This window comes from Mobula birostris, chromosome 2 (assembly GCF_030028105.1).
Source record: "Mobula birostris isolate sMobBir1 chromosome 2, sMobBir1.hap1, whole genome shotgun sequence".
Classification (NCBI taxonomy): domain Eukaryota; kingdom Metazoa; phylum Chordata; class Chondrichthyes; order Myliobatiformes; family Myliobatidae; genus Mobula; species Mobula birostris.
The window spans coordinates 142,616,031-142,642,414 of NC_092371.1; the positions used below are offsets into that span (position 1 = coordinate 142,616,031).

Consider the following 26,384-nt stretch of genomic DNA (forward strand, 5'->3'; position numbering starts at 1 on the left):
GCTGTATGCATCCTTAACGTTAGCGTACATCAAATCCAGAGTCCTCTCCCCTCTGATTGTACAGCTCACATACTGCGTGAATTTGGGCAGTGTTCTAGCCGTGGTAACCTGGTTGAAGTCACCCGAGATGGTAATGAGGGCACTCGGGTGCTGGGTTTGTAATCTGGCTATGACGGTGTAGATGATGCTACACGCCGACGTCGGGTTGGCAGAGGGAGGGATGTACACAACAACCACAATTCTAAAGGTTGAACATACCTTGAGTGAGTTGAATAGCTGGCAATGTCTTCGATGATGATGCATTTTACCACTAGATTAACCATTGTCTCTATATGAATATTTCTAGAACTACATAGGAGCAACAAATTCAATGTTTATAGCTGGATAAGAAATCCGCGATGTGATCATGTCTTTTAAATGATCATTCTCGATCAATAATAAGTCATTTGGACGTGCACGTGATAGGAAAGTTTTACGAAGTTACGGGCCAAATGGGACTAGTTTTGATAGACTACCTGATGGGAGTGGACGACTTGGGCCGAAGGGCCTCTTTCCTTGTGCTATTATCTATGGAAAGTCTCCTCGATGTTTGATAACATCCGCCTTTACTCAAGAAGCCTGTCAGTTAAGGATCAAGTGGAATCCGCATTAAATCCAATTTTAATCTCTCACGTCAAATTTTGCAGTCGGGCCAGGTGCAGGTGAAATAACATCCAGAAAAAAATAATGCAAACCATAGTAGCTTGTATTCATGTATATTCTACACCTGAAAGATATTTGCAATGATAAAGTAGGTACAAATTCCAGACAACAGATTCAAGTTGGGTTTAAGGTGGTACCGAAAATAAAAAGCTCAAACATTCTTCTAGCATAAATTGCTGTTTATTTAGCATTTATTAGTGAAGAGGAAATGGACTGTATATCAGTTCTGTAAATATTCGGGTTGTTTTTCGTAAGATATTCAAAGCTTTCTCTCACATCATTATACGATATAATATGACTAACGTGTACCCCTATGTGTGGTGAGGAAGGTTTTCTGTCATTTGTTTTGTGATTTGATCTCCAGCGAAGGTACTTTTTGCTCTCCCGATGACGCGCCTGCCTGGGATTTCTGGCTGTGCTGAAGGATTAGATGTCAATCACGAAGCCGCACAGATACTGAAGTTGCTCCAGCGGGTTGGAGAACAAGTAAGTTGGAATTGTGACAGGCCGAGATCACTCCAAACACTGACCTTGGAGGAGAAACAGCCGCAGCGTCAACCGGCGTGTGGAGCTAGAGTAAAAATCGATTCAATGTTAAAATCAGAAGTGAATCCCACTGTAGGGTTGCACAGGACTATTGCTGGGACTGTTTCAATTTTGCAAAGTATGCACTATTTTTTAAAAACAATTTTAATAATCTGCTGCCTGACAATTGCTGCTGAGAGCAGAAAACACAGGAAGAAAAGATGGACATCTCGGGTTGAACACCCCAAAAAGGGAAGGTAAGGAGTCTTGAAGGGGCTGTAGCACCCGTGTGGCAACACCAGACGATCAGTGCTGTCAATGTAAAGGTTAATAAGATCAACTAAAATAAGTTCCTTCTAAACAAGATAAAAATATTGAATTAATTCTTCACTGCTAGGGACTGAAAGCTGGAAACATCTGATTTTTTAAAAATGCGATAATTAACGCCTTAGGTTTTCTGAGGAGCACCTCAGATCTGGCTCGTAAGTCATCTTGTTTGTACAGCACAGGAAAACCTAAATGTCGATGTAATTGTATAGAGATAGGTTCGTTCGTTTTGGAGGAACAGGTTGATCCCAACTTTTTTAAAAAAAAGGTCTGCTTGATGCTTATTCATTGTGGGAAAATAATATTTTATGAATGATCATTGCGCCCATTTTAAAACTTGTTTTCCTGTTCCTTAAGTACCTGTCAGTCAACACAAAATATTCACAAAAGGCAGTCTCGGATTTTTCCCTAGAGAGATTGGAGCCGATACGTAGTTAGGAATGGTTAGCGCAACGAATGAGCAAATCAGCTTTAAAGGATATTGTCTTTTCAGTCTGTTATTTCTAGTTTAAGACCATCAGGCATAGCAGTAAAATTAGGCTGTTCGACCCATCGAGTTTACTCCGGCATTCAAGGTCAAAGTCAATTTCTTATCAAACTACCAAAATATCACCATATACTACCTTGAAATACTTTTTCTTGCAGGCATTTACATGAAAATAACAAAATACAATAGAATTTATGAAAAACTATACAGAAACAAGCATATAACTGGAAAGTGGTTGTGAATTAGCACAACAGAAAGCACATTCAAATAGCACTAAGTTTAACATGTCTTTGTACTACTTCTGTGGCTGGATGAAACAGAAAAGGGTGCTTTATATAGAGAAGTCTTCCTATAGTCAAAATGCATGCAATCATAACCAAGAATGGTAGGGAAAGAACCAAAAGTATTCAAAGTGCTGAAGTATCAGAGTACACATGGGTCTTCAAAAAGAAGCGTTGTAATGTCCAAGTTGGACAACACAATCAGCAGTATGTGAAAATTAAAACTCAAGAATAATATTTTGTATACCAAGTATTGTCTTTTAAATGGACTGTTAGTTAATTTGTGAATAAGGACTTTGGAACTGGGATAGATTGTTATGGAAAAGAAATGCCAGAGATATGGTTAATTTATTGATCACAGGAAACTTTACTCTAGTTGGAAAATACCAGACTTAATTATTGCTAAATTTCTGACTTTTTGAAAAAAATTGAAAAGATAGTCTATTGCTCAAAATTAATGTCAATTTCTGTGCCAAGATTTCAAATCCTCTAAAAACTTGAAGTAGCAATAATCTTAAACACCTGTGAGAATATCATGAATTACTTTTAAAACCAGCAAGCCTGGAACACTATTGATTACTCTCTAGCGCAGAGGAATATGATGTTTCTACTGAATTTTCTTGAATAAAGCATTTTACAGAATTTGATTTGAAGTGCTGATATTCATGAAGCACACCATCCTTTTCTAAAGTTTCTACCCTAGTTATTCCTTGACGTGATTAAAATATGAAGCAATTTCACTTGTGTTTTTAGATAAATAAATTCTTGATAACTCATTTTTATTTATTTAAGAAAGACATTTAAAGATTTTATCATGAGATCAAAATTCTTAAATTTCTCAAGCATTTCTAGATTCATTTTGATTTATTTAAGAAAGATACCCCATATTTAAAGAAAGTTGGTAACATGAGTACAAAATTCTTTAATTTGTATTTCCACTTGAAGCAGGTTTAGAAAAGAAACCATTTTGGAAATCCCAAAGGTTTCTCTTTTATAATTGTTTTTTTCCTGCATGCATCTGAATTATTTTATGATACCATGATACAGCAATACTTCAAATGAGCATCTTATGTTCTTTATTTAGCATCATTGTGACAATAATAATACATAATTCTCCAGAAATAGTTAACCCAGTTTGAAATATATCTCAAATATTCGAGCAGGAAGGTAAGAAAGTTAAACTTATTGTATATGTACAGGATACTTCAGGATGATTATTTGCTACTGTCATTTCTGAAGTCTGTCTATTGTGTTGTGTATCAAGTCAGCTGGCACACAGCAAAGTTCAAAAATTATTTTCATAACTTTAGTTTAATCAGGGGTTTTGGTTGAGGGATAAACCTTGGCCAGGTACTTTTGCCAGCTGTTTGTTTTAGATGGTATGATGGAAGACTTCATATCCACTTGGAGAGAATCCCAGTTCAACATCTCAGTCAAAAGTGTCTGCTAGAAATTAATCCCAGAGTAGAAAGATGGAATTATTATGGCACATGGGTCTGTGTTAACTGCTAGAAGAACAAACCTAACAAAGTCATTACCCCACTCTTCAGTTATACCTCTTTAAATTTCTCTCTCTCTCAACTGCACATTCAATTAACTTTTGAGAATCCTGATTATCTTCAGGAAATGGGTTCTGGTTCACAGCCTCCAGATCACCCTCCAGGTAAACAACATTTTCCTTGCATCTCCCTGTAACTTCTGTCCCAAAATTTAAATCTCTGAATTGAATTGAATTGACTTTATTCCTTACATCCTTCACATACATGAGGAGTAAAAAATCTTTACATTACGTCTCCATCTAGATGTGCAATCATAGTAATTTATAATAAATAGAACAGTCAATGTAATGTAGAGTACACACAAATCAGCATGAGTTCATCAGTCTGATGGCCTGGTGGAAGAGGCTGTCCCGGAACCTGTTGGCCCTGGCTTTTATGCTGTGGTACTGTTTCCCGGATGGTAGCAGCTGGAATAGATTGTGGTTGGGGTGACTCGGGTCCCCAGTGATCCTATGGGCCCTTTTTACACACCTGTCCTTGTAAATGTCCTGAATCATGGGAAGTTCACAAATGCAGATGCATTGGGCTGTCCACACCACTCTCTGCAGAGTTCTGCAATTAAGGGAGGTACAGTTCCCATACCAGGCAGTGATGCAGCCTGTCAGGATGGTCCTTAAAGAATTCCCTATTTAGAAAATCTCTCCAGTCAGTATTACTAAATACTAGGGGCAGCATGATAGTCAAGTGGTTGGCATAATGCTTTACAGTACCTGTGAACCAGGATCAATTCCCACTGCATCCTGTAAGGAGTTTGCATGGGTGACCACGTGGGTTTCCTCTGCATGCACCAGATTCTACCCACATTCCAAAGACATATCGGTTGGTAGGTTAATTGTAAATTGTCCTGTGTTTAGGATTGGGTTAATCAGTGGTTGCTGGACAATGTAGCTTGAGGGGCTGGAAGGACCTTCTCTGCACTGTTTCTCAATAAATAAAAAAATGTACTATCCAGTATCAGCTGCACATCAAACTCTGGCCTCAAAATTCAGTTCCCTGTTGACTTCCAGTGAATAAGCTTTATCAATGTTCTCATCAAGCGAGGTTTCTGAAAAGCACTTCCTCAACTTCCCACATCGATGTGTGTGGCACTGACTTCCTTCTGGAAATTCAGATTGAAATTGTTCCTCAAAGGTTCATTTATTATCAAAGTATACAACTCTGAAATACTTCTCCAGATAGCCACAAAACCAAGAACGAAAAGAACAGCAGCACAATCATCAACCCCCAATTCCTTCCAACCCGCACAAAAAAATGAACAAAAATGGAACAGGCATATTGACCCCCAAATCCTCTCCCCTGCACACAAAAAAATGAGAAAGATTGGGTGAAAAACACAGATTATAAAAAAATTAGAAGACTGTGTGCATAAAAAAAAAAGTCTGTAGTCCAAGTCCATATCCAAAGCGCAGAAAGCCTGAGTAACATTCTCTGGGCACAGCGGCAGGCCTTTCCCACTGCAGTAGCAGAGTGACCCCACCAGTCTCTCCTCTCCGGCAGCAGAGCAATCTCACCTGTGATCAAAAGACAGGCAGCCTGCACTCACCTTCTGTATTTGCCACAAAATTTCAATCCCCCTCATCACTTTAATTGATAAACAATGGGAACTTTAATTGGTGAAATGTGCCCTGACCCACAGCCTTCTCACCCCAAGGTTCGCTATGCTGCCTCTGCCTCCTGCACTTCTCTCGGAGACTGCAGAGCACTGAAGCACCCAAACAATCTCCAAACTGTAAATCACAGGCTCCAGTGCTTCCAGAATCACATTCAAGATGGAGAAACAAACGTAAAAGATATAAAAGAAGTGAAATACATGGTTTCATGCACTTTCTAGAGGAAGGCAACCGAAAGAGCATTGTATGCAGGCGCCATCTTGAGCGGAAGTATTTACCATCTTTGAAAGCATTTAAATCTGATAGCTTTATAGGAAGAGCTTTTAACATCAAGCTCTTCCACAGAAAATCAGAAGAAAGATTACAGTAAGTTAAATGAACAGTTTTCAAAGCCCAGAGTTTAAACACAAATATACCCAAGAGATTTAGAAATTCAATTTAGTGATGGGGCGGTAGGGTGGGGTGGGAGAAGCCTATTGAGCTGCAAACAACCCAATGAAGATATTTCCTATTTATCACATCAGCCGTCCATTGTTTGTCTTCTGGATCAGGAAAGTGAAAGTCCAATTATCATATTCTCTAGCTCTTCGAGCAGGCATCACACAGGAACAGGAGTAGTTTATTGACTGGAATTCCATCAAAATTAATGCTCTGAGTTCTCAGGATACTTTCAGCTTTTTTTTTGTAGAAGGTTTAAAGAATCTTTGCATACTGTCTAATTGTACAGGTTGGGAGCAATGTGCAGGTAAAATGAAAGGTAATTGCATTCAAGCAAAAATGATAATGTCTCACAATATAACATCATAAAGCAATTGTTTTAAAATAGAGTTGAAAACATCCATTTGATAAGAATCATTGATCTTAAAAGCCACAGTGTTAAGAAATAATTCTCTCTAATCTATATTGGTTAGAATATCAGGGTTGTATATTATGACATGTATGTACATGGATAATAAATTTACTCTGGACGTTATTGTACTGTTTCAAGTGACTCATAGTTCTTTAATCTTAATGCACTCTAGAATAAACATCATTGGTCAAAACGCTGTAAATGTTATTCTAATTTCTTTTCTTGTTGTCCTTATCATTAATTAACACATCGTTGTTCAAAAATGGAAAGCAAAAGGCAGGCAGTGACGTGTCATGACATGGGATAGTTAAAGCCATAAAGAATCACAGATTGGGAGATCTCTGACACATTGCTAATTCTCTAACCACTAATCCCAGGCCACAGCTAAAGGCTTTGGGTATATATTGGTGTTCCCTGTCTTGTAGAAGAAGTCAGTAACAGGATCATCATCAGACTTCTTTTTATTGACACCTCCTTTGAAATGGCAAGGCACATCTGTTCTCTTGGCCAAGATTGAAATGTAGCCAGGGATGAGCAGGGGAAAAAAAGAGAATACAATTGAACCACAGGGGTATTCTGGGTTCAAAGATATTGCAAGCTGATTGTCATGCTTCAGTCACCTTTTTGTACTGGTAATGATGTATTTCTGCCAGAAGAAATATACTTTATACTTTATTGTCGCCGAACGATTGATATTAGACGTACAATCATCACAGTGATATTTGGTTTTGCGCTTCGCACTCCCCGGATTACAAATCAATAGCAAATATTAAAAATTTAGATTATAAATCATAAATAGAAAATAGAAAAATGGAAAGTAAGGTAGTGCAAAAAAACTGAGCGGCAGGTCTGGATATTTGGAGGTTATGGCCCAGATCCGGGTCAGGATCTGATCAGCAGTCTTATCACAGTTGGAAAGAAGCTGTTCCCAAATCTGGCCATATGAGTCTTCAAGCTCCTGAGCCTTCTCCTGGAGGGAAGGGGGACGAAAAGTGTGTTGGCTGGGTGGGTCGTGTCCTTGATTATCCTGGCAGCACTGCTCCGACAGCTTGCGGTGTAAAGTGAGTCCAAGGACGAAAAATAACTGGATGTTTTACTCTTTGCAGTCCCCTAATAAAGAGAATTCCGGATTCAACCAAAATTCGACCATCAAAATCAGAACATCTTCTCAGAGTGGATGATCATGATTTCACAATGAGACCTGCATTTGGTGGTAGGAGCTTATTTTATTTATTCAATCATTAAACTTTTAATAACTTTTAATGTTTTCATGGTGGTCTCTCAAAAATAGTTCTGTAAATATTTTGTAGTTCTGATTATACTCCAAAAATGGAGCTAAATAACTTAAAAAGTTGCTAAGTTTACTGATAAATATACTCTAATTGATGTCATCAACATGAACTTCAGTAAAGCCTTTGACAAGTCTCATATGGGGCTGAAGGTTAGACCAGAGTTTCCCAACCTTTTTTTAGGCTCCCCAAAGCACCTTCATACTTACCAAAACCCCTTTAAAGCACCTTCATACTTGCCAATGCCCCTCTTAGGCAGAGTAAACTTTCCGGTGCCCCCATAGTGTAAAAACATGTCTACTATATGCTAACATGAGAAAAATTATGCTGCTTTAATTTTTTTATTTGTCTTTAAACCTAGTTTACAGAATACCTGTGCATTGCACAGCAGCTTCAATATCAATGTGATTTTTAGCAAGAGTTGAAATATCTGGTTTAAGTTGTGACAGCAAAAGTCTTAAGTTCGCATGCGTAACAATGTCTAAGCAGTTTCAGTTTTCTGTTTTTTCTGAGTGTGTGTTTCACTGCACTGAAGCCTCTTTCAATAAGGTAGGAAGATGGAAATACAATGAAGAGCAGTTTGGCTCTTCTCCAAAGATCAGGAAATTATGTATGACGGTGTAGCCGCATACCACAAAAGTCGGCATTTTTGCTTCTTCATCATTCTGAATTTTGATCATTTCTTCTTGCAAGCTTTCTTCCTGTTCTTCCATCTTGCAAAGAAATGCGTTAATTAGCCAGTCCGGATTTCCAGATCGTTCAAATCCTTGAATTGATTCTGAATGCCACTGCAACAGCATGGTGACCTGTCATAGATGGTGTTCCATCTGTTGCACAAGAAATCACGTTCCTAATCGGAGTACTTTTATCCTCAATATACATTTTAAGCTCGTTGTAGATTGATTCTCCATTGATATTTGTTTTTAACTTTTTACAAAGGAAAATCTCTTCATAAACTTTTCCATTTTTGATAAACCGTACATATCCCATTAGCAATGGCTCGTTGCTCATACAGTTGACTCATCCAGTTTAATCCCAAATTCTGTATTTTGTAGCTCTGTGTATAGTTGATACTCAATGCCTTCACTTATTTCATCAACACAATGAGCTACAGAGTTATTACTCAGAGGAAGTGATTTTAAAATACTGATATCCATTTTGAGAATGGTGGTGAGTACTTCTAATATAGCTGGCATTATTAATCTTTCACCAATTGTGTAAGATTTCTCACACTTTGCTTTCATTTTGGAAGTATGTTTGGAGGTATGAAACATTATCTTGACGCACTTTTTGTAGATTCTGTTTCTTAGCAGGATTAGAATTAAAGGCTTCACCGCCTTCAGACTCATAGAGATTGTGCTGTACATGTTTATCCATCATTAATGGGGCTAAATTAAAATTAAAAAAATAACACAAACTGGAATGCCTATTGGATGTTGAAGACGGCATTGAGTTGACACGGATAGAACGATGGTAACGGCGCGCAAAGGAACGTCGAGGCAAAGATGAAGACGATCACAACTGCTAAAATTAGGTTGACCAGGATTCAAATTAGAATCTGAACATTAGTTGTGATAGAGCTGGTGCTCATCGAGCTACCTTTATACAACTCCAGTTAGAGTGATTGACCAATCACGCAAGGTCTCATAATCCCCATAGATGGTTCTTGTCAGCACATATGAAGCTGAGGTTGCTTTGAACACCTCAAGAGGAATCCTCGGAGTTGGTAGGTTCACTGATTTCACCGTTTGGTTCTGCCCAGCGCTGTATCGCTGTACGTGTTTTCCGTAGATCTGTAGAGAAAGTGGAGAGGGTGTACTTGACTTACCAACAGTTAAATTGCATGAACTCGTTCCATGCCGTGAGTCAAGGGGAACTGTTGGGCACCCTGGTTGCTAATTTATGCATCCCCAATAGTGTCTGTTTAGTTGGTAAGGTCGGATGAGATTGTCGAGTTTCAGACACGATGTGATGACGAGTGCTCACCTCCTGTAGAGCTATGGTTCTCCCTTTGTTCCAGTGCTCCATCCTTTTTGGAAGTGCATTTTCTACCATAGGTTGGTCAGGTCTCGTGCGTCAACTTAGGCTGCCGGTTACCACCCCACCCCCAAGAATCTTGAATGCCCCGCCACGACTTCTATTTCCCCTAATGTCTCTTTAGGACACGTAACTGCCCCCGTTGGTATTCACTAAGTTAGAGTATTTGGGATTCAGAGCAAGTCCAAATTGAATCCAAAATTGGTTTTGTAATATGAGGCCGAGGGTGATGGTGAATGGTTGTTTTTATGATGGGAAAGTAATAGTGGGTAGTGTACAGCAGAAATCGGTGCTGGGCCTCTTTCTGTTTGTTATATACTTCAATGGTTTCGATATGAATATTAAGTTTGCATATGACATGAAAACTAGATAGTGAAGTTGATAGTGAGGAGAGTCATAATAGGCTCATGGAAAATACTGATGGTTTGATAAGATGGACAAAGCAATGATATATTGAATTTAATCCTTACAAATGTAATTTGATGCATTTTGGGAGGTCAAACATGGCTAGGATATACATAATGATTGATAGGACCTTAGAGTGTGGAATAACAGGAGCTTTGTGTCTAAATGAAGACAGCAGCTCAGCTAGATGTGATGGTGAAGAAGTCTTGCCTCCAAAAGCCAGGACATTGAATATAATAGCAGTGTACTGTATAACACAGTGGTTGAGTTAGATTTGAAGTCTGGTCCTGGTCATGCACGTTAGGAAGGACATGATTGCAATGTAGAGGGTGCAGAGAAGCTTCGCAAGTATCTTGTCTGGGATGGAGAATTTTGGTTATATGCAGAACATGGATAAGCTGGGTTTGTTTTCACTCAAAACAGGCAGCTTTTGAGGATCTGATTGAGGTATACAAGAAATAAGATCATTCTGCATATAGGTTGTATAGCAAGAAACTTTTCTCCATAGCAGTGTCCAAACCAAAGGGCATAGGTTTAAGTTAAGGGATGTTAAGAAGGCATCTGAAGAAAAATTTTATCACTCAGAGAATGGTTGAGTCTGGACCATACTCCCTGGTGGGGTAGTAGAGGCTGATACTTCTGTAACATTTAAGAAGTATCTTGACAGGTTCTTGAATCACCAAGGCATAGAATGTTCCTATCCAAAAATGTGATTAATAAAGATGGGTGCTTGATGTCGGTATGGGCAAGTGGACAGAGGGCCTGATTCTGTGCTATATGACTGGATAAATGGTTGCGCTATAGCCGCACATGTCACTGCCCCAATGTCTACACTTCAGCTTAACATAGTAGTATCCGCCCTTTACTGCCTGTGCATCACAAGACACTGCCATGAAATTTTGTAAAATTGCTGCACAATATCTTGCACTTGATATCTAAATGAGCAACAAGCCACGTGATCTTTGACCTGCCTGTGACTATAACTCACACAAAATTGTGTGCAGGGCATATCTTGGATTGATTCGTATGGTAATTACTCTAAGTCCCAATTTTGAAAGTATTTTAAAATTTTGGTTATTGTACACTCCATTACAATGTTCAGTGCCTTTAAATATGCCTTTTCTATTGATTTTTGCCTGAGAGTTGATTATAAGCTAGAAAAAGTTGAAAAAGTTATTTTGAAAATATCATTATTGCAAAAGCTTAAAGCCAGAATTTTGAAGCATATTGATTCTCTTACCACAAAATATAATAAATGGAAATATATTTTAAATTAGAAAGCTGAAGATCTTTCCCATCCCCTGGAACTTTTGACTATAATACCAGCTCTTGGGAATGGAATCCTCTCTCATTGAAAGCATTCTTTTTTAGGGTAGGAACAGTAGTTTATTATCCTGAAATGTAGATTACTTTCCCCTTGAGGTTACTGTAGCTTTAAAGCTCACTGTTCCGCCCACACAGTGTGCAGATGTATGAATGTGGAATTAACACTGCAAATCGCTTTTTTGGATTTTGTTTCTTTCCTGCTTAGTGCAAACCCCATTGGCTGTGGAATTTGACTAACCATCTGGAAGCTCAGTGAATGTACAAGTGAGGATTAACTATCTCACTGATGACCATGTGGATTAGAGGAAGAAGCAATTTATGCTGTATGTGTGTGTGTGTGTGTGTGTGTGTGTGTGTGTGTGTGTGCTGTCTCTATAACAACTCTGTACCAACCTACATTGAAAAGAAAGGAACTTAAATATAGACATACAGAAATGATCACTATAAATGTGATATCTAGCTAACAAACAATTCCTCTTTCTTCAGGAAATACAAACTGCTCAAATTCTGAAAGCACAATGTGTAACTAAAACAAAACTTATAATTCACAGTTATATGATTATTTTACAGTTTTGTCATTTCATAGTGGCATACAGAACTCAATGTATTTGTGAATTATTTTTTCAACAAATGATGTCATATCTGGTGGTATTTCACAAACAAGAGAAAACCTGCAGTTGCTGTAAATCTAAAGTAACACACACAAAATGCTGGAGGAACTCAGCAGGCCAGGCAGCACCTATGGAATAGAGTAAGCAGTCGACGTTTTGGGCCGAGACCCTTCATCAGGGTGAAGGGTCTCTGCCCAAAGCATCAACTGTTAACTCTTTTCCATAGATGCTGCCTGGCATGCTGGGTTCCTACAGCATTCTGTGTGTGTTGCCTCATATCTGATGGGCTCGTTCATCCATTGGGAGAGGATGTGATCAATATTATTGTAGAGAATAAATTCATTAGTTCATATGGAAGTGTTCAAAAGAAAACTTGTCAGCAGGCTTGTTTGCATGTAAGTTTAAGTAAATGAGGACAGTTACATGGAGGGAGAGAAAATTTACCCTTCTTATGATTCTATAGCAAGACAACATTTTGAATTTTCTTAATTAAAGGTTTCTTTAAATGAATTATTTTTCTCCCTATGTCAGAAGGGAGTTCCTTAAGTTCAATTATTTATATCTTAGTTGTCCTCACAGTGTAATTCTATAACCCCTGCTCAATGCAGAAGAACACATTAATAAAGGCTGTTTCATGAGCTTGAGCTGTCCTGGAGTCGTTCACTGTCATTAAACTACTTACTGATAATTATACTGATTGTGATGATGTTGGTGCATTGAGATGGAAGTCTAGTGTACATTAGTTGTTTTGGTTGAAACTCTCTTTGAAGCCACCTGGTAAGAATGCCGAGGGGATTCTTCTGCTACATCTGGCAAAGTTAAAATGTTCACAAGGACGCAATTCTCTTCAAACCAGCCTGGTGTTTTCTGATAAAGATACCACGTCTCGTCACAGGTGCTAATTACAGCTGTTTCAGGGCCGTCCAGGAACTAAGGATACTTAATGGCTGTAATTGTTTAGTCTAAAAGTCATCCCTGTCTGCTCTCCTGTAGATAATGTGCATATCCTTGCAGCTTCTTGTTCAGACAATGATCTAATGTAACAAGTTACAGTGCCTGGATTGGAGCTTTAGCCATGAGACCTAATGCTTGTCTCTTTGGAAAAGTAAGGGGTCAGTTATGGTGACAGTGCCTCATGAAGTTTGTTAGGAGGAGGTCTCCCAGAGCTTTCCCTCTTGCTATCGTGCTAGGTGATCAGCGAGATGTCAAGAGGGAACGTTCTTGGTGTTGAAGGTCGGGTCAAGATGGTGCTGAGCAGAGATGTCTGTTGAGGTTGTTGCTCGGTGTTGTTATTAGGTTTGGGGCAATGGTTTGTGGGCAGTGTAGGGAGTTATTGGACAGGTTAGGGTTTAGGAACAGGGATAAGTGGAGTTAGGGGTCGGGGCAGTAAATGAAGAGTCAGAAGTAGGAGCTGGTGCTGAGATGACCTGCAATCCCCAGACAATAGTTGGCCCCATTGATGAGGGCTGGTTACTGCCGTGGTAGTGTAGCTGTTTAACATGACACTATTACAGCTCAGGGCGTTGAGGTGCGGAACTGATTCCCAGCAACTTCTGTAAGGTGTCTTGCACCTTCTCTGTGGAATGCAATGGCCTCCTCCTTACATTTGCGAATTCATGGCATGCGTTGTGATCCTGGCCAATAGGTCTATGACAAATCCAACCTTGGTGGAAAGATGGTGTCAAACAAGGCTTGCTGTTACCCCAATTATCTTCTCAGCCTGTCTTTAGCAGTGCTGTGTTTTACCCTCAGCACTTGGAGTGGAGCTAATGTACCAGACAAATGCATAACCATTGACACACATCTTCTACACCAGAACCAAGAGCACTCAAAAGCACTCAAATTCGGCCAACAAGTCACAATAAGCTTAGGACACTTGATTTGTACAGATTTGCAGACCTAGCTCTTTCATTGAGGCATATAGAATAGTACAGCACAGTACAGGCCCTTCGGCCCACAATGTTGTGCCGACCCTCAAACCCTGCCTCCCATATAAGCCCCCACCTTAGATTCCTCCATATACCTGTCTAGTAGTCTCTTAAACTTCACTAGTGTATCTGCCTCCACCACTGACTCAGGCAGTGCATTCCATGCACCAACCACTCTCTGAGTAAAAAACCTTCCTCTAATATCCCCCTTGAACTTCCCACCCCTTACCTTAAAGCCATGTCCTCTTGTATTGAGCAGTGGTGCCCTGGGGAAGAGGCGCTGGCTGTCCACTCTATCTATTCCTCTTAATATCTTGTATACCTCTATCATGTCTCCTCTCATCCTCCTTCTCTCCAAAGAGTAAAGCCCTAGCTCCCTTAATCTCTGATTATAATGCATAATTTCTAAACCAGGCAGCATCCTGGTACATCTCCTCTGGACCATTTCCAATGCTTCCACATCCTTCCTATAGTGAGGTGACCAGAACTGGACACAATACTCCAAGTGTGGCCTAACCAGAGTTTTATAGAGCTGCATCATTACATCGCGACTCTTAAACTCTATCCCTCAACTTATGAAAGCTAACACCCCATAAGCTTTCTTAACTACCCTATCCACCTGTGAGGCAACTTTCAGGGATCTGTGGACATGTACCCCGAGATCCCTCTGCTCCTCCACACTACCAAGTATCCTACCATTTACTTTGTACTCTGCCTTGGAGTTTGTCCTTCCAAAGTGTACTACCTCACACTTCTCCGGGTTGAAATCCATCTGCCACTTCTCAGCCCACTTCTGCATCCTATCAATGTCTGTCTGCAATCTTTGACAATCCTCTACACTATCTACAACACCACCAACCTTTGTGTCGTCTGCAAACTTGCCAACCCACCCTTCTACCCCCACATCCAGGTCGTTAATAAAAATCACGAAAAGTAGAGGTCCCAGAACAGATCCTTGTGGGACACCACTAGTCACAATCCTCCAATCTGAATGTACTCCCTCCACCACCACCCTCTGCCTTCTGCAGGCAAGCCAATTCTGAATCCACCTGGCCAAACTTCCCTGGATCCCATGCCTTCTAATTTTCTGAATAAGCCTACCGTGTGGAACCTTGTCAAATGCCTTACTAAAATCCATATAGATCACATCCACTGCACTACCCTCATCTATATGCCTGGTCACCTCCTCAAAGAACTCTATCAGGCTTGTTAGACACGATCTGCCCTCCACAAAGCCATGCTAACTGTCCCTGATCAGACCGTGATTCTCTAAATGCCCATAGATCCCATCTCTAAGAATCTTTTCCAACAGCTTTCCCACCACAGACGTAAGGCTCACTGGTCTATAATTACCCGGACTATCCCTACTATCTTTTTTGAACAAGGGAACAACACTTGCCTCCCTCCAATCCTCCGGTACCATTCCCGTGGACAACGAGGACATAAAGATCCTAGCCAGAGGCTCAGCAGTCTCTTCTCTCGCCTCGTGGAGCAGCCGGGGGAATATTCCGTCAGGCCCCGGGGACTTATCTGTCCTAATGTATTTTAACAACTCCAACACCTCCTCTCCCTTAATATCAGCATGCTCCAGAACATCGTAAGGGAGTTAGTAGGGCACTCAGAATCTGCAACATGAAAGTTCTCTCACTACCTGTCCCTGATGCTCAGTACTCCCTTTTGACAATATATTTCTGAAATAGTTCTGGAAAGCTTTGACTATATCATGCATCTGGGAAGGATGAAATAATCAATTGGATTCAACATTGGCTTAGTGGAAGAAGCCAGAGAGCGGTAGTAGATGGTTGTCTTTCAGATTAGATGTCTGTGACGTGTCATGTGCCACAGGGATTGGCGCTGGGTCCATTGTTGTTTGTCATCAATATTAGTGATCAAAATGATAATGTGGTAAACTGGATAAACAAATTTGTGAACGATACCAGGACTGGGGGTGTAATGGATAGTGGGACAATTTATCAAAGCTTGCCAAGTGATCTGGACCGAGCTGAAAAATGGAAGATGAATTTAATGCAAACAGATGTGAGGTGTTGCACTTTGAGTGGACAAACTGGCGTAAGACTTATACAGTTCATTTTATTGCCAAAGTATGCACGTACAATACAACTCTGATATTCGTCTTCTCCAGGTAGCCATGAAATACAAAAAAAAACGAAGTAATCAAAAGGAAAGACATCATCCCCCCCCCCATGAAAAAGAAAAAGAAACAAAACTCGCAAACCCCAGACCCACCACCCCCATCCTCGCACAAAAAAAACTAAGATTGCCCACACAGAAAATGGCAGCTAGAACACCAAACCCCCAACAGCCTCACTCGCAAAAAAACAGCAACAACATCAAACCCCCAATCCCCTCTCCCACACACAAAAAGCAACAGATCGCCCACACAGAAAAACTAACAAAAACATCAGACCCTAAATCCCCAACCCTTCCTATGGCACAAAAACCAACACATTGCCCATCCAGAACCCCAACTGCCAATCAGCAATAAGAAAGAAATCACAGCAAACTGAAGGAGAATAATATAAACTACAGTCCAATAATCAAATAAATCTCAGACTTTCAAAAACAACCTCCCTCCAGAACCGAGAAGAGTGGCACTTGAATTCAGTCCTTCCGCAAAGAGTGACCGCTGCTCTACCACCCTGCGGCTTTCCGACCAATTCCGACCCGGCTACAAGCCACTGTCAGCCCATGGCCCCCATGCAGAACAACCACTGACCTCCATATTTGCCGCAATGCTTCAATCTTGCTCGGCGTTTTGAAATGGAGTTGATCGTAGCCCTGTGCCCTGTCTCTGGTCTCCTTCATGAGGTAGCTTGTGCTTGTGCTCTCGTGTTCTCTCCGTGGACAGCAGAATGCCAGATCACTCCAAACTGCATGTCACAGGCCCCAACAGACTCCAAAACACAAGCAAGACAAAAAGAACAAGCAGAAGGTGTAGAAAAAGTGAAATACTTGAAGAGGTTAGCTACCTGGAATCGGTGTTTGCTGGCGCCATTTTGACCGAAAGGACAGTTTAATATGGTAGGGCACTTAAGTGTGTGCTAGAACAAGGGGATCGGGGAATATAGATCCATAATTTTGGTCCCCTAATCTGAGGAAAGACATCCTTGCCATAGAGGGAGTACAAAGAAGGTTCACCAGATTGATTCCTGTGATGGCAGGACTTTCATATTATGAAAGACTGGATAGACTAGGCTTATAGTCATTGGAATTTAGAAGATTGAGGGGGGATCTTATTGAAACGTATAAAATTCTAAAGGGATTGGACAGGCTAGATGCAGGAAGATTGTTCCCGATGTTGGGGAGGTCCAGAACGAGGGGTCACAGTTTGAGGATAAAGGGGAAGCCTTTTAGGACTGAGATGAAGAAAAACTTCTTCACACAGAGAGTGGTGAATCTGAGGAATTCTCGGCCACAGGAAACAGTTGAGGCCAGTTTATTGGCTATATTTAAGAGGGAGTTAGATATGGCCCTTGTGGCTAAAGGGATCAGGGGGTATGGAGGAAAGGCTGGTACAGGGTTCTGAGTTGGGTGATCAGCCATGATCGTACTGAATGGCAGTGCAGGCTTGAAGGGCTGAATGGCCTACTCCTGCACCTATTTTCTATGTTTCTATAATTCCTTTAAACTGGCATCACAGATGGATAGAATCGTAAAAAGGGCTTTTGGCACATTGGCCTTAATAAATCAAAATATTGAGTACAGGAGTTGGGATGTTATGTTGACGTTGTATATTACATTGGTGAGGATGAATTTGGAGTATTGTGTGCAATTCTGGTCAAGTACCTACAGGAAATATATTAAGCTTGAAAGAATACATAGAAAATTTAAATGGATGAGGGGGAAAGGTTGAATAACCTACCTGGAACATGGCAGAATGAGGGGACATCTTATAGGATATGCAAAGTTATGTGGGGTATAGATAGGGTGAATACATGCAGGCTTTTTCCTCTCGAGCTGGGTGAGACTGGAACTAGAAGTCATAGGTTTAGAGTGAAAGGGAAACCGGAGGAGAAACTTCTCAGTGTGGTACGAATGTGGGAAAGCTGCCAGCAGAAGACGTAGAGGCAGATTGAATTGTAACCTCTAAGAGAAGATTGGATAGGTACGTGGATGAGAGGGTTATGGCAGGCTATGGACCAGGTACATGTAGATGGGACTAGGCAGAAAAGCAGGCTAGCATGGACAAGATGGGCCAAAGGGTCTGTTCTGTGCTATAGTGCTAATAGAATACATCCTTCCAATTTCTTAGTATCCTTGTTATATTATACACCTCTGTTAAATCTCACTTTAGCCTTCTCTGCGCTAAATAATCTTTACTTTTTCAAATACTCCCTCTACTTGCAAAAAACCTGCTTACCAACAAATATTGCGATCATTTTTGTTCCTGCAGTCATTTTCTGTTTAGCCTGTGAGCTGTAAACTGATTATATTGTCCTCCAGCCCATGAATCATCCACATATTACATAATGCACTGCAAACCATGTTTGCTTTATTGCTCTGTGGAAAGAGATTTAACTTGCTGATGGGCTCAGCCTCATTTCTACTGTTCAAATAGGAGGGATCAGCCAGAAATGATGGCACATTGCCCGGGAGCCCAGGGGTGACCGATTACGTCTTCTCAACCTGAATTAATGATGAACTGCCTCGGCCCAGTTCTTGTTGGGCTTAGGCTTATTGTCAGCACCAAATGCTATTAAAATGCTGGTCCTGGGATATAGGCAGCACAGTGACGTGGCCAGTGGAGCTGCGTAGATAATCCAGCTTCAATCCTGACCTACTACACTGTCTATGTGGAGTGTCTGTGTTCTTTCTGTGACCATGTGGGTTTCTGTCAGTTTCTCTGGTTTGTTTCTGCGTCCCAGAAACATGCAGGGCAATGGATTTTCAGCCCAGTGTGAACTCATGCTAAGCCGGCTGGGTGTAGCAGCATCCGCACCGGACTTTGAGGCAAGTCTTCCTGGGTTTGAATCCGGCCGACTCTTGCCCCCTTTCCATCTGTGCTGGGTTGAGCATTGAGCTAGCAACTTGGCCTTATAAAAAACAGACAGTAATGCTAAAGACATGGCAAGGTTGCCACGTGATGCCCCACAAGGCGTGGAAAGAAACAACAACAAATTCATGTTCGTACAGGGTTGGTGAACCTTTCTGAGAGCGTGTGCTGAAGTTGTCGATAATCTTCTAAAAGATTTTCTTGCATGCTGTGGTAACTTTGAGCAGAGATTATCATTGATTAATAAATTAGTAGCAATAATTATTGATTTTTAAAGTAAAAATTATGAGTCCTGTTGCTTATTTATGTGTATTTGTTACTTCACTATTAATGAATGCTATTAATGTGTGGGCATGTGGCCAAATGGTTAAGGCATTGGACTAGTGATCTGAAGTTCGAAACCCAGCCGAGGCAGCGTGTTGTGTCCCTGAGCAAGGCACTTAACCACATAGTGCTCTGCAACGACAATGGTGCCAAGCTGTATCGGCCCTTGCCCTTCCCTTGGACAACATTGGTGTCGTGGAGAGGGGAGACTTGCAGCATGGGCAACTGCTGATCTTCCGTACAACCTTGCCCAGGCCTGCGCCCTGGAGAGTGAAGACTTTCCAGGCGCAGATCCATGGTCTCACAAGACTAACGGATGCCTTTATTATTAATAAATGTATAACAATATTAATAGAAGTTTGGGTGGTACAGAAGTGTAGCTGTTAGCGTAATGCTAATTCAATAAGATCAATAGGTACAGAGAAATGTATACAATATACATCATGAAATTCTTCTTTGCAAACATCCATGAAAACAGAGGAGTGCCCCAAAGGATGAATGACATTTAAACGTCAGAACCCCAAAGCCCCCCCTGCTGCCCCCACCTACACATAAGCAGCAGCTAAGCAATGACTCCCCCCTCCCCCACCAGCAAAAAAGTATCGGCACCCCCACCCAGCACTCAAGCATGCAGCAAAGCATCAATAAAGACACAGACTTGCAGTACCCCAAAGACTACTCGTTCACCTGGTAATTCGGCATTCCACAGGCTCTCTCTCTCCTTGATAAGGGAAAAAGGGGCGTCCCCGTTTCACAGCGAGAAGGGAGACATAACAAACAACTCGCTGGTTTATGGTGTTAATTCAGCACCGGCATCCCAGATGCAGTTCTGCTCCTATCCATAAGGAGTTTGTATGTCCTCTCTGTGACTGTGTGGATTTCCTCCAGGTACTCTGGTTTCTTCCCACATTATAAAGACATACTGGTTAGTAGGTCACATGGGTGTAATTGGGCAGCGTGGGCTCGTTGGGCCGCAAGGGACCGTTACGTGCTGTATCACGAAATAAATAAAGTAACAGCAGCAGACTGAATTAAATGAAACATATAGAAAACCTGTTCAAAACTTATTAATATTAATCTTTTAAAAAGAAAATTGAAAATTAAAATTTCTAAATAGCGTTATTAATGTACATCACAGAAACATAAGCAATGTGAATGTGAAATTATAAGCTTTGGTGCATATTCATAAAAGATCAAGGAAAAGAAAATAAACACATTTTAGTCTCAGTGAGACATTTGTTGCTGCAATAAAAATGACAAATATTTTATATCCAGCTTGGATTTGCTTGTTTTGAGAGCTCTGCATGTAGCACGAGTTTCATCAGTTTTATTATGGGTGGTGAACCTCGTTGGATCAATTGTGAGAATGTGGTAAGTGTACATGCGGTGCAGTGAATCAACTGGGCCTCCTACATGCGGAAGGCCCTCTCCTTTGTACAAGGCTTTCTGAGTGCACTCATTTTTTTCTCTCAGTGGGTCCGGTTTGTCACTCCTGCACTGTAATTGCCCAGTGTGTATTGTGGCTAACGTAACTCAATAAAATTCTTTAATCCTGCTATTCTGTTGTCATTCTTGCTCCGTGCATGTGTAACAGATGGGGTGTAAAGAACCGAGAGGCAGCACTGCCTGCCAACAAAATGTTTGTATATGCCATCTTGGGCATGCATGGCAGAGGTACACCACCCCTGCACTGGTATGTAGGTAAGTGGAATGATGGAAATGTGAGAAGAACAACTTGTAATTTTGTGAAAATGAGTTGGCATGATTTAGCTTGTTCCTGTTCTCTGTCTTTTCCATATATATCTATCTTTATATCTCTTTCTGTCTTTCTGCTGTGGGGAAATAAGCCAAGTCATTTGGCAGAGTGGCAGAAGCATAGTGGCAGTGGCAGAATCTTAGAGATGGTATATATAATTATCTGGATAGACAGGGTCTGATTAGGAAGAGTCAACATGAATTTGTGCGTGGAAGGTCATGTTTGACGAATCTTATTGAATTTTTTGATGAGGTTACTAGGAAAGTTGACGAGGGTAAAGCGGTGGATGTTGTCTGTATGGACTTCAGTAAGGCCTTTGACAAGGTCCCACATGGAAGGCTGGTTAGGAAGGTTCAATCGTTAGGTATTAATATTGAAGTAGTAAAACGGATTCAGCAGTGGCTGGATGGGAGACGCCAGAGAGTAGTGGTGGATAACTTTGTCAGATTGGAGGCCGGTGACTGGTGGTGTGCCTCAGGGATCTGTATTGGGTCCAATGTTATTTGTCATATACATTAATGATCTGGATGATGGGGTGGTAAATTGGATGAGTAAATATGCAGATGACACTAAGATAGGTGGAATTGTGGATAATGAAGTAGGTTTTCAAAGTTTGCAGAGAGATTTAGGCCAATTAGAAGAGTGGGTTGAAAGATGGCAGACAGAGTTTAATGCTGATAAATGTGAAGTGCTACATTTTGGTAGGACTAATCAAAATAGGACATACATGGTAATTGGTAGGGCATTGAAGAATGCAGTAGAACAGAGTGACTAGGAATAATGGTGCATAGTTCCCTGAAGGTGGAACTTAATGTGGATAGGGTGGTGAAGAAAGCTTTTGGTATGCTGGCCTTTATAAACCAGAGCATTGAGTATAGGAGTTGGGATGTAATGTTGAAATTGTACAAGGCATTGGTGAGGCCAAATTTGGAGTATTGTGTACAGTTTTGGTCACCGAATTATAGGAAAGATGTCAACAAAATAGAGAGAGGACAGAGAAGATTTACTAGATTGTTACCTGGGTTTCATCACCTAAGTTGCAGAGAAAGATTGAACAAGTTGGGTCTTTATTCTTTGGAACGTAGAAGGTTGACGGGGGACTTGATAGAGGTACTTAAAATTATGAGGGGGAGAGATAGAGTTGACGTGGATGGGCTTTTTCCATTGAGGGTGGGGGAGATTCAAACAAGAGGACATGAGTTGAGAGTTAAAGGGCAAAAGTTTAGGGGTAACATGAGGGGGAACTTCTTTACTCAGCTGTGTGGAACGAGCTTCCAGCAGAAGTGGTTGAGGCAGGTTCGATGTTGTTGTTTAGAGTTAAATTGGGCAGCTATATGGACAGGAAAGGAATGGAGGGTTATGGGCTGAGTGCAGGTCGGTGGGACTAGGTGAGGGTAAGAGTTTGGCACGGACTAGAAGGGCCGAGATGGTCTGCTTCCGTGCTGTAATGGTTACATAGTTATATGCAATACCCATGACAGAGACTCTGGTTTATGAGCACAAACATCTCATCTTGATCAGTAAATCTTCCTTCAAGGTAAATGGGAACATTGCTTTTCCTTGTAAACATGCCATTTTTTAAAGGTCTGGGAAGTATTTCTTGAAATACCCAATTATTGGAAAGGTTAGATGTGTGATGCTGGATCCAAAGGTTTAGTTTTAGTTGTCTTTAGTTGATCTGGGCATGTTGCGGACTCAAGATTAATCCTGTGAACACTGTGGTCAGAATGGTTCTGTTCCTTACGGCACAATGAGGCCAGTTTTATGTCCCTGCATCTGGGTTAGTTACCATCTTCTTAATAACGTTGCTCTAATTATCACCCACTTGGATCAGCTGTGCAGAGATCCTGGAGGAGCAGGGCTCCCATGTTCGGACTCAAACGAGTTCTGGCTTGTTTTCCAACTTATTTGGTTTGTCACCTCCTTGCCCTGAGAATGTTCTATCTTCATCCCACTCTGTTGCTTGATGGCTGAATTCTGAAGCATCCTGATCCCCCAGCCATGCATCTCAGTGTTGGCAGCTCCCATGTGAAGCCCAGCAACAACAAGTAAATGAGTGTCACTCTCGTTTCCCAATCACCCGCATCACAAGTATTAAAACCTGCCCTGGTGTATTTGCACTATCACAGTTTCATTTTCTTTAGAGCCATATTGAAGAATTACTTTGCAGAGTTGCTGAGCAGAAATGACCCATTATGCCTCTGTTTTCTGCGAATAGTGGAATCTGTGGGTTCTGAGTGCTGGAATCAAAGATTTTCATACCAGATTCTACAAGAACTAGCCTTCTCCAATGTTAGTGTTAGTGCCATGGTCAGCGGTAGACAGAGAGTGGGCAGGTTCTCTGTGAATAGACTGAAGGATCTGGGTCGTGTTAATAAATACACTTGATCAATGCATGGAGAAAGTGAGTGGGATGGTTTTTTTCTGCACACTTGCAGTGGTGAATACTTTCATTTCACAAGAGATTTATTTTATTACATTACATGCCATGTCCACATGCAGAAATTGACTCCGTTTTGTTCTATCAGGCCCAGCAATACCTGTTGGCGTTGATGTGGTGGTGGAAAGCCTGGACAGTATCTCTGAGGTGGATATGGTAAGGGGACATACTGAGTTATAACCCCGTATGAATTTAGCAAACAGTGAGATTTATTTGCCTATCAATAGCTCAGACACAAACGTTAGAAACCATAGAAACCATAGAAAAACTGCAGCACAGAAACAGGCCTTTTGGCCCTTCTTGGCTGTGCCAAACCATTTTCTGCTTAGTCCCACTGACCTGCACACGGACCATATCCCTCCATACACCTCCCATCCATGTATCTGTCTAATTTATTCTTAAATGTTAAAAAAGAACCTGCACTTACCACCTTGTCTGGCAGCTCATTCCACACTCCCATCACTCTCTGTGTGAAGAGGCCCCCCCTAATGTTCCCTTTAAACTTTTCCCTCCTCACCCTTAACCCATGTCCTCTGGTTTTTTTCTCCCCTTGCCTCAGTGAAAAAAGTCTGCTTGCATTCACTCTATCTATACCCATCATAATTTTATATACCTCTATCAAATCTCCCCTCATTCTTCTATGCTCCAGGGAATAAAGTCCTAACCTTTTCAACTTTTCTCTGTAACTGAGTTTCTCAAGTCCCGGCAACATCCTTGTAAACCTTCTCTGCACTCTTTCAACCTTATTAATATCCTTCCTGTAATTTGGTGACCAAAACTGAACACAATACTCCAGATTCGGCCTCACCAATGCCTTATACAAACTCTTCATAACATTCCAGCTCTTATACTCAATACTTTGATTAATAAAGGCCAATGTACCAAAAGCTCTCTTTATGACCCTGTCTACCTGTGATGCCACTTTTAGGGAATTTTGTATCTGTATTCCCAGATCCCTCTGTTCTACTGCACTCCTCCGTGCCTTACCATTTACCCTGTATGTTCTACCTTGGTTTTTCCGGAGGAGGAAAAAAAAATCTTTTGTTCTCCTTACACTTGTGTACATTAAACAATCCTGAATCTTGAATATTGTTACCATTTGTACACCTAAGCCTTTTGGCCAGCATTTTTGTGCTGAAACATAAAACCCTCAGTAGTGTACTTGGCTCTAGAATAGAAGCCCATGTTCTAGAATAGGCTTGAACTCCCAACCAAGTCTCTTTTCAGATCCTGAATCTTCCCATATGAAGAGTCAGTCTGAAAAATGTAAACATATACTGAATGGTCTTTTCTAAAGTAAGTATAATTCCCTTGTAGTTAATTCTTTAGATGTGACTGAGGACAGAGTTAGTCAGGAAAATAAATTGCTCAACAAACTTGTACCTGCAGGTGTTCTATTTACTTTTTGGAAAGATTGTTCTTCTAAGACGCTGCTCCCGTATAACACGTCATCACTAATATATTCCAAAGAGTGAAAAGCAGGAATCCAGGTCCAGCAAATGTTCTTCAGTCATTAAATAGAAAATCTCAGAGCTACAGGCATATTTTTCTCTGTGGACAGGAGGTTAAAGTTATTATCATGATTAAAGTAATGTCACTGTGATTGCTTTTAGTTGTACTGTATATTGAGCTTCCATTCAATAATGTTCTATGAAATATTAATGCAGATGTACCAAGTGGTTTCATTAAAGTTCTCTAAAACAACTAAAACACAGACTAGATGCAAACTGCATCTACCACTGCTTGATTCTCCAAAATGCCTTGCGTCACCTGAAGCCAACCCAAGACTGCACGCCCATATGGCCAAAAGGGGAAGAGTCTTTCAGTCAGAAAGATGAAACCTATTAAGTTCTAACATTTGAAAGGTACAAGATAACTCATGATTTTACTTCATATTTCCAACAAATAAAGTACAGCTTTGTGGGGCTCAAGGCACCAATTAAAATTCAAAATCTAAGGATATTAATTTTCATTCCTAATGACATTCCCTCCTTGAACCATATTTTAAGAGTTTGGATGCAGTGTTCAAATTTTTGAGAAATGATTAGCGACACATGAGACTGCCAAACAATAAACAATTAGATTTATAAAGGAACTTACAAAGTGCTATTAATTTAGAATACTGAATTATATAGATACACAGGACCAAGTGTTATAGAGAGGGCAATAGGTAGTTTTGATTTTCTTCACAGGAGTTAGGAAAGGATCTTCGATTCTAGAGGGAGTGAGTGTGGTGTATGATACATGGATAGAATGGAGTGTATTGAAATGGTTGCATAGTCTTTTCTCATTTTTGTCATTTTTATTTCTTGTGCAACATATCTGGAGCTCTGTAGTTTTCAAAAATATTTTTAGTAACAAAAGAATCAAGTGTTTGTTTCAAAGTGAGAAATCCAGATGAATTGTTAAAACCATCATGGTAAAAGAGCACAAAGATCAAACTGAGCAAGCACAAACGGAAAAATACAAAGACTGGTCAGGATGCTAATCTTAGTTTGTAAATGCCTGTAGGCTGTGGCAATAGATTCATCTCAATATTGTGTTGCAAAAGGGCTGTGCCTTCTGTGGGGGTTTTACCCTTGTAATGCACCCAACATAGTTATACTGTATATTCTACATTGTCTGCACTATCTTCCCATCAACCACTGGAGCAGAATTTAGGCCATTCAGCCCGTCATGTCTGCTCTGCCATTTGATCGTTGCTGATTTATTTTCTCTCTCAACCCCATTCTCTTGTTTTTTTCTCTATAACTTTTAACGCCCTTACTAATCAAGAGCCTGTGAACTCCCATTTTAAATATACCCAGTGACAGCCTCCACACCCGTCCGTGGCGATGAATTCCACAGATTCACCATCTTCTGTCTCAAGTAATTCCTCCTCATCTCTTTTCTAAAGGGTCGTCTTTCTATTCT

The 26,384-nt window shown here is 40.7% G+C and overlaps 1 protein-coding gene across 1 annotated transcript in view; it reads left to right on the forward strand.

The window, feature by feature from the left end:
• Window positions 1–1,058: 1,058 nt before the first annotated feature.
• The window catches only part of LOC140209581 (gamma-aminobutyric acid receptor subunit rho-2-like), a 36,736-nt gene continuing 11,410 nt past the window's right edge, over window positions 1,059–26,384 (forward strand). The window contains exons 1-3 of the mRNA XM_072277856.1: window positions 1,059–1,188; window positions 7,448–7,554; window positions 23,560–23,627. Coding sequence (XP_072133957.1) covers window positions 7,536–7,554; window positions 23,560–23,627 — 87 coding nt within the window. The 5' untranslated portion in view covers window positions 1,059–1,188; window positions 7,448–7,535. The remainder of the gene's footprint in view (window positions 1,189–7,447; window positions 7,555–23,559; window positions 23,628–26,384) is intronic.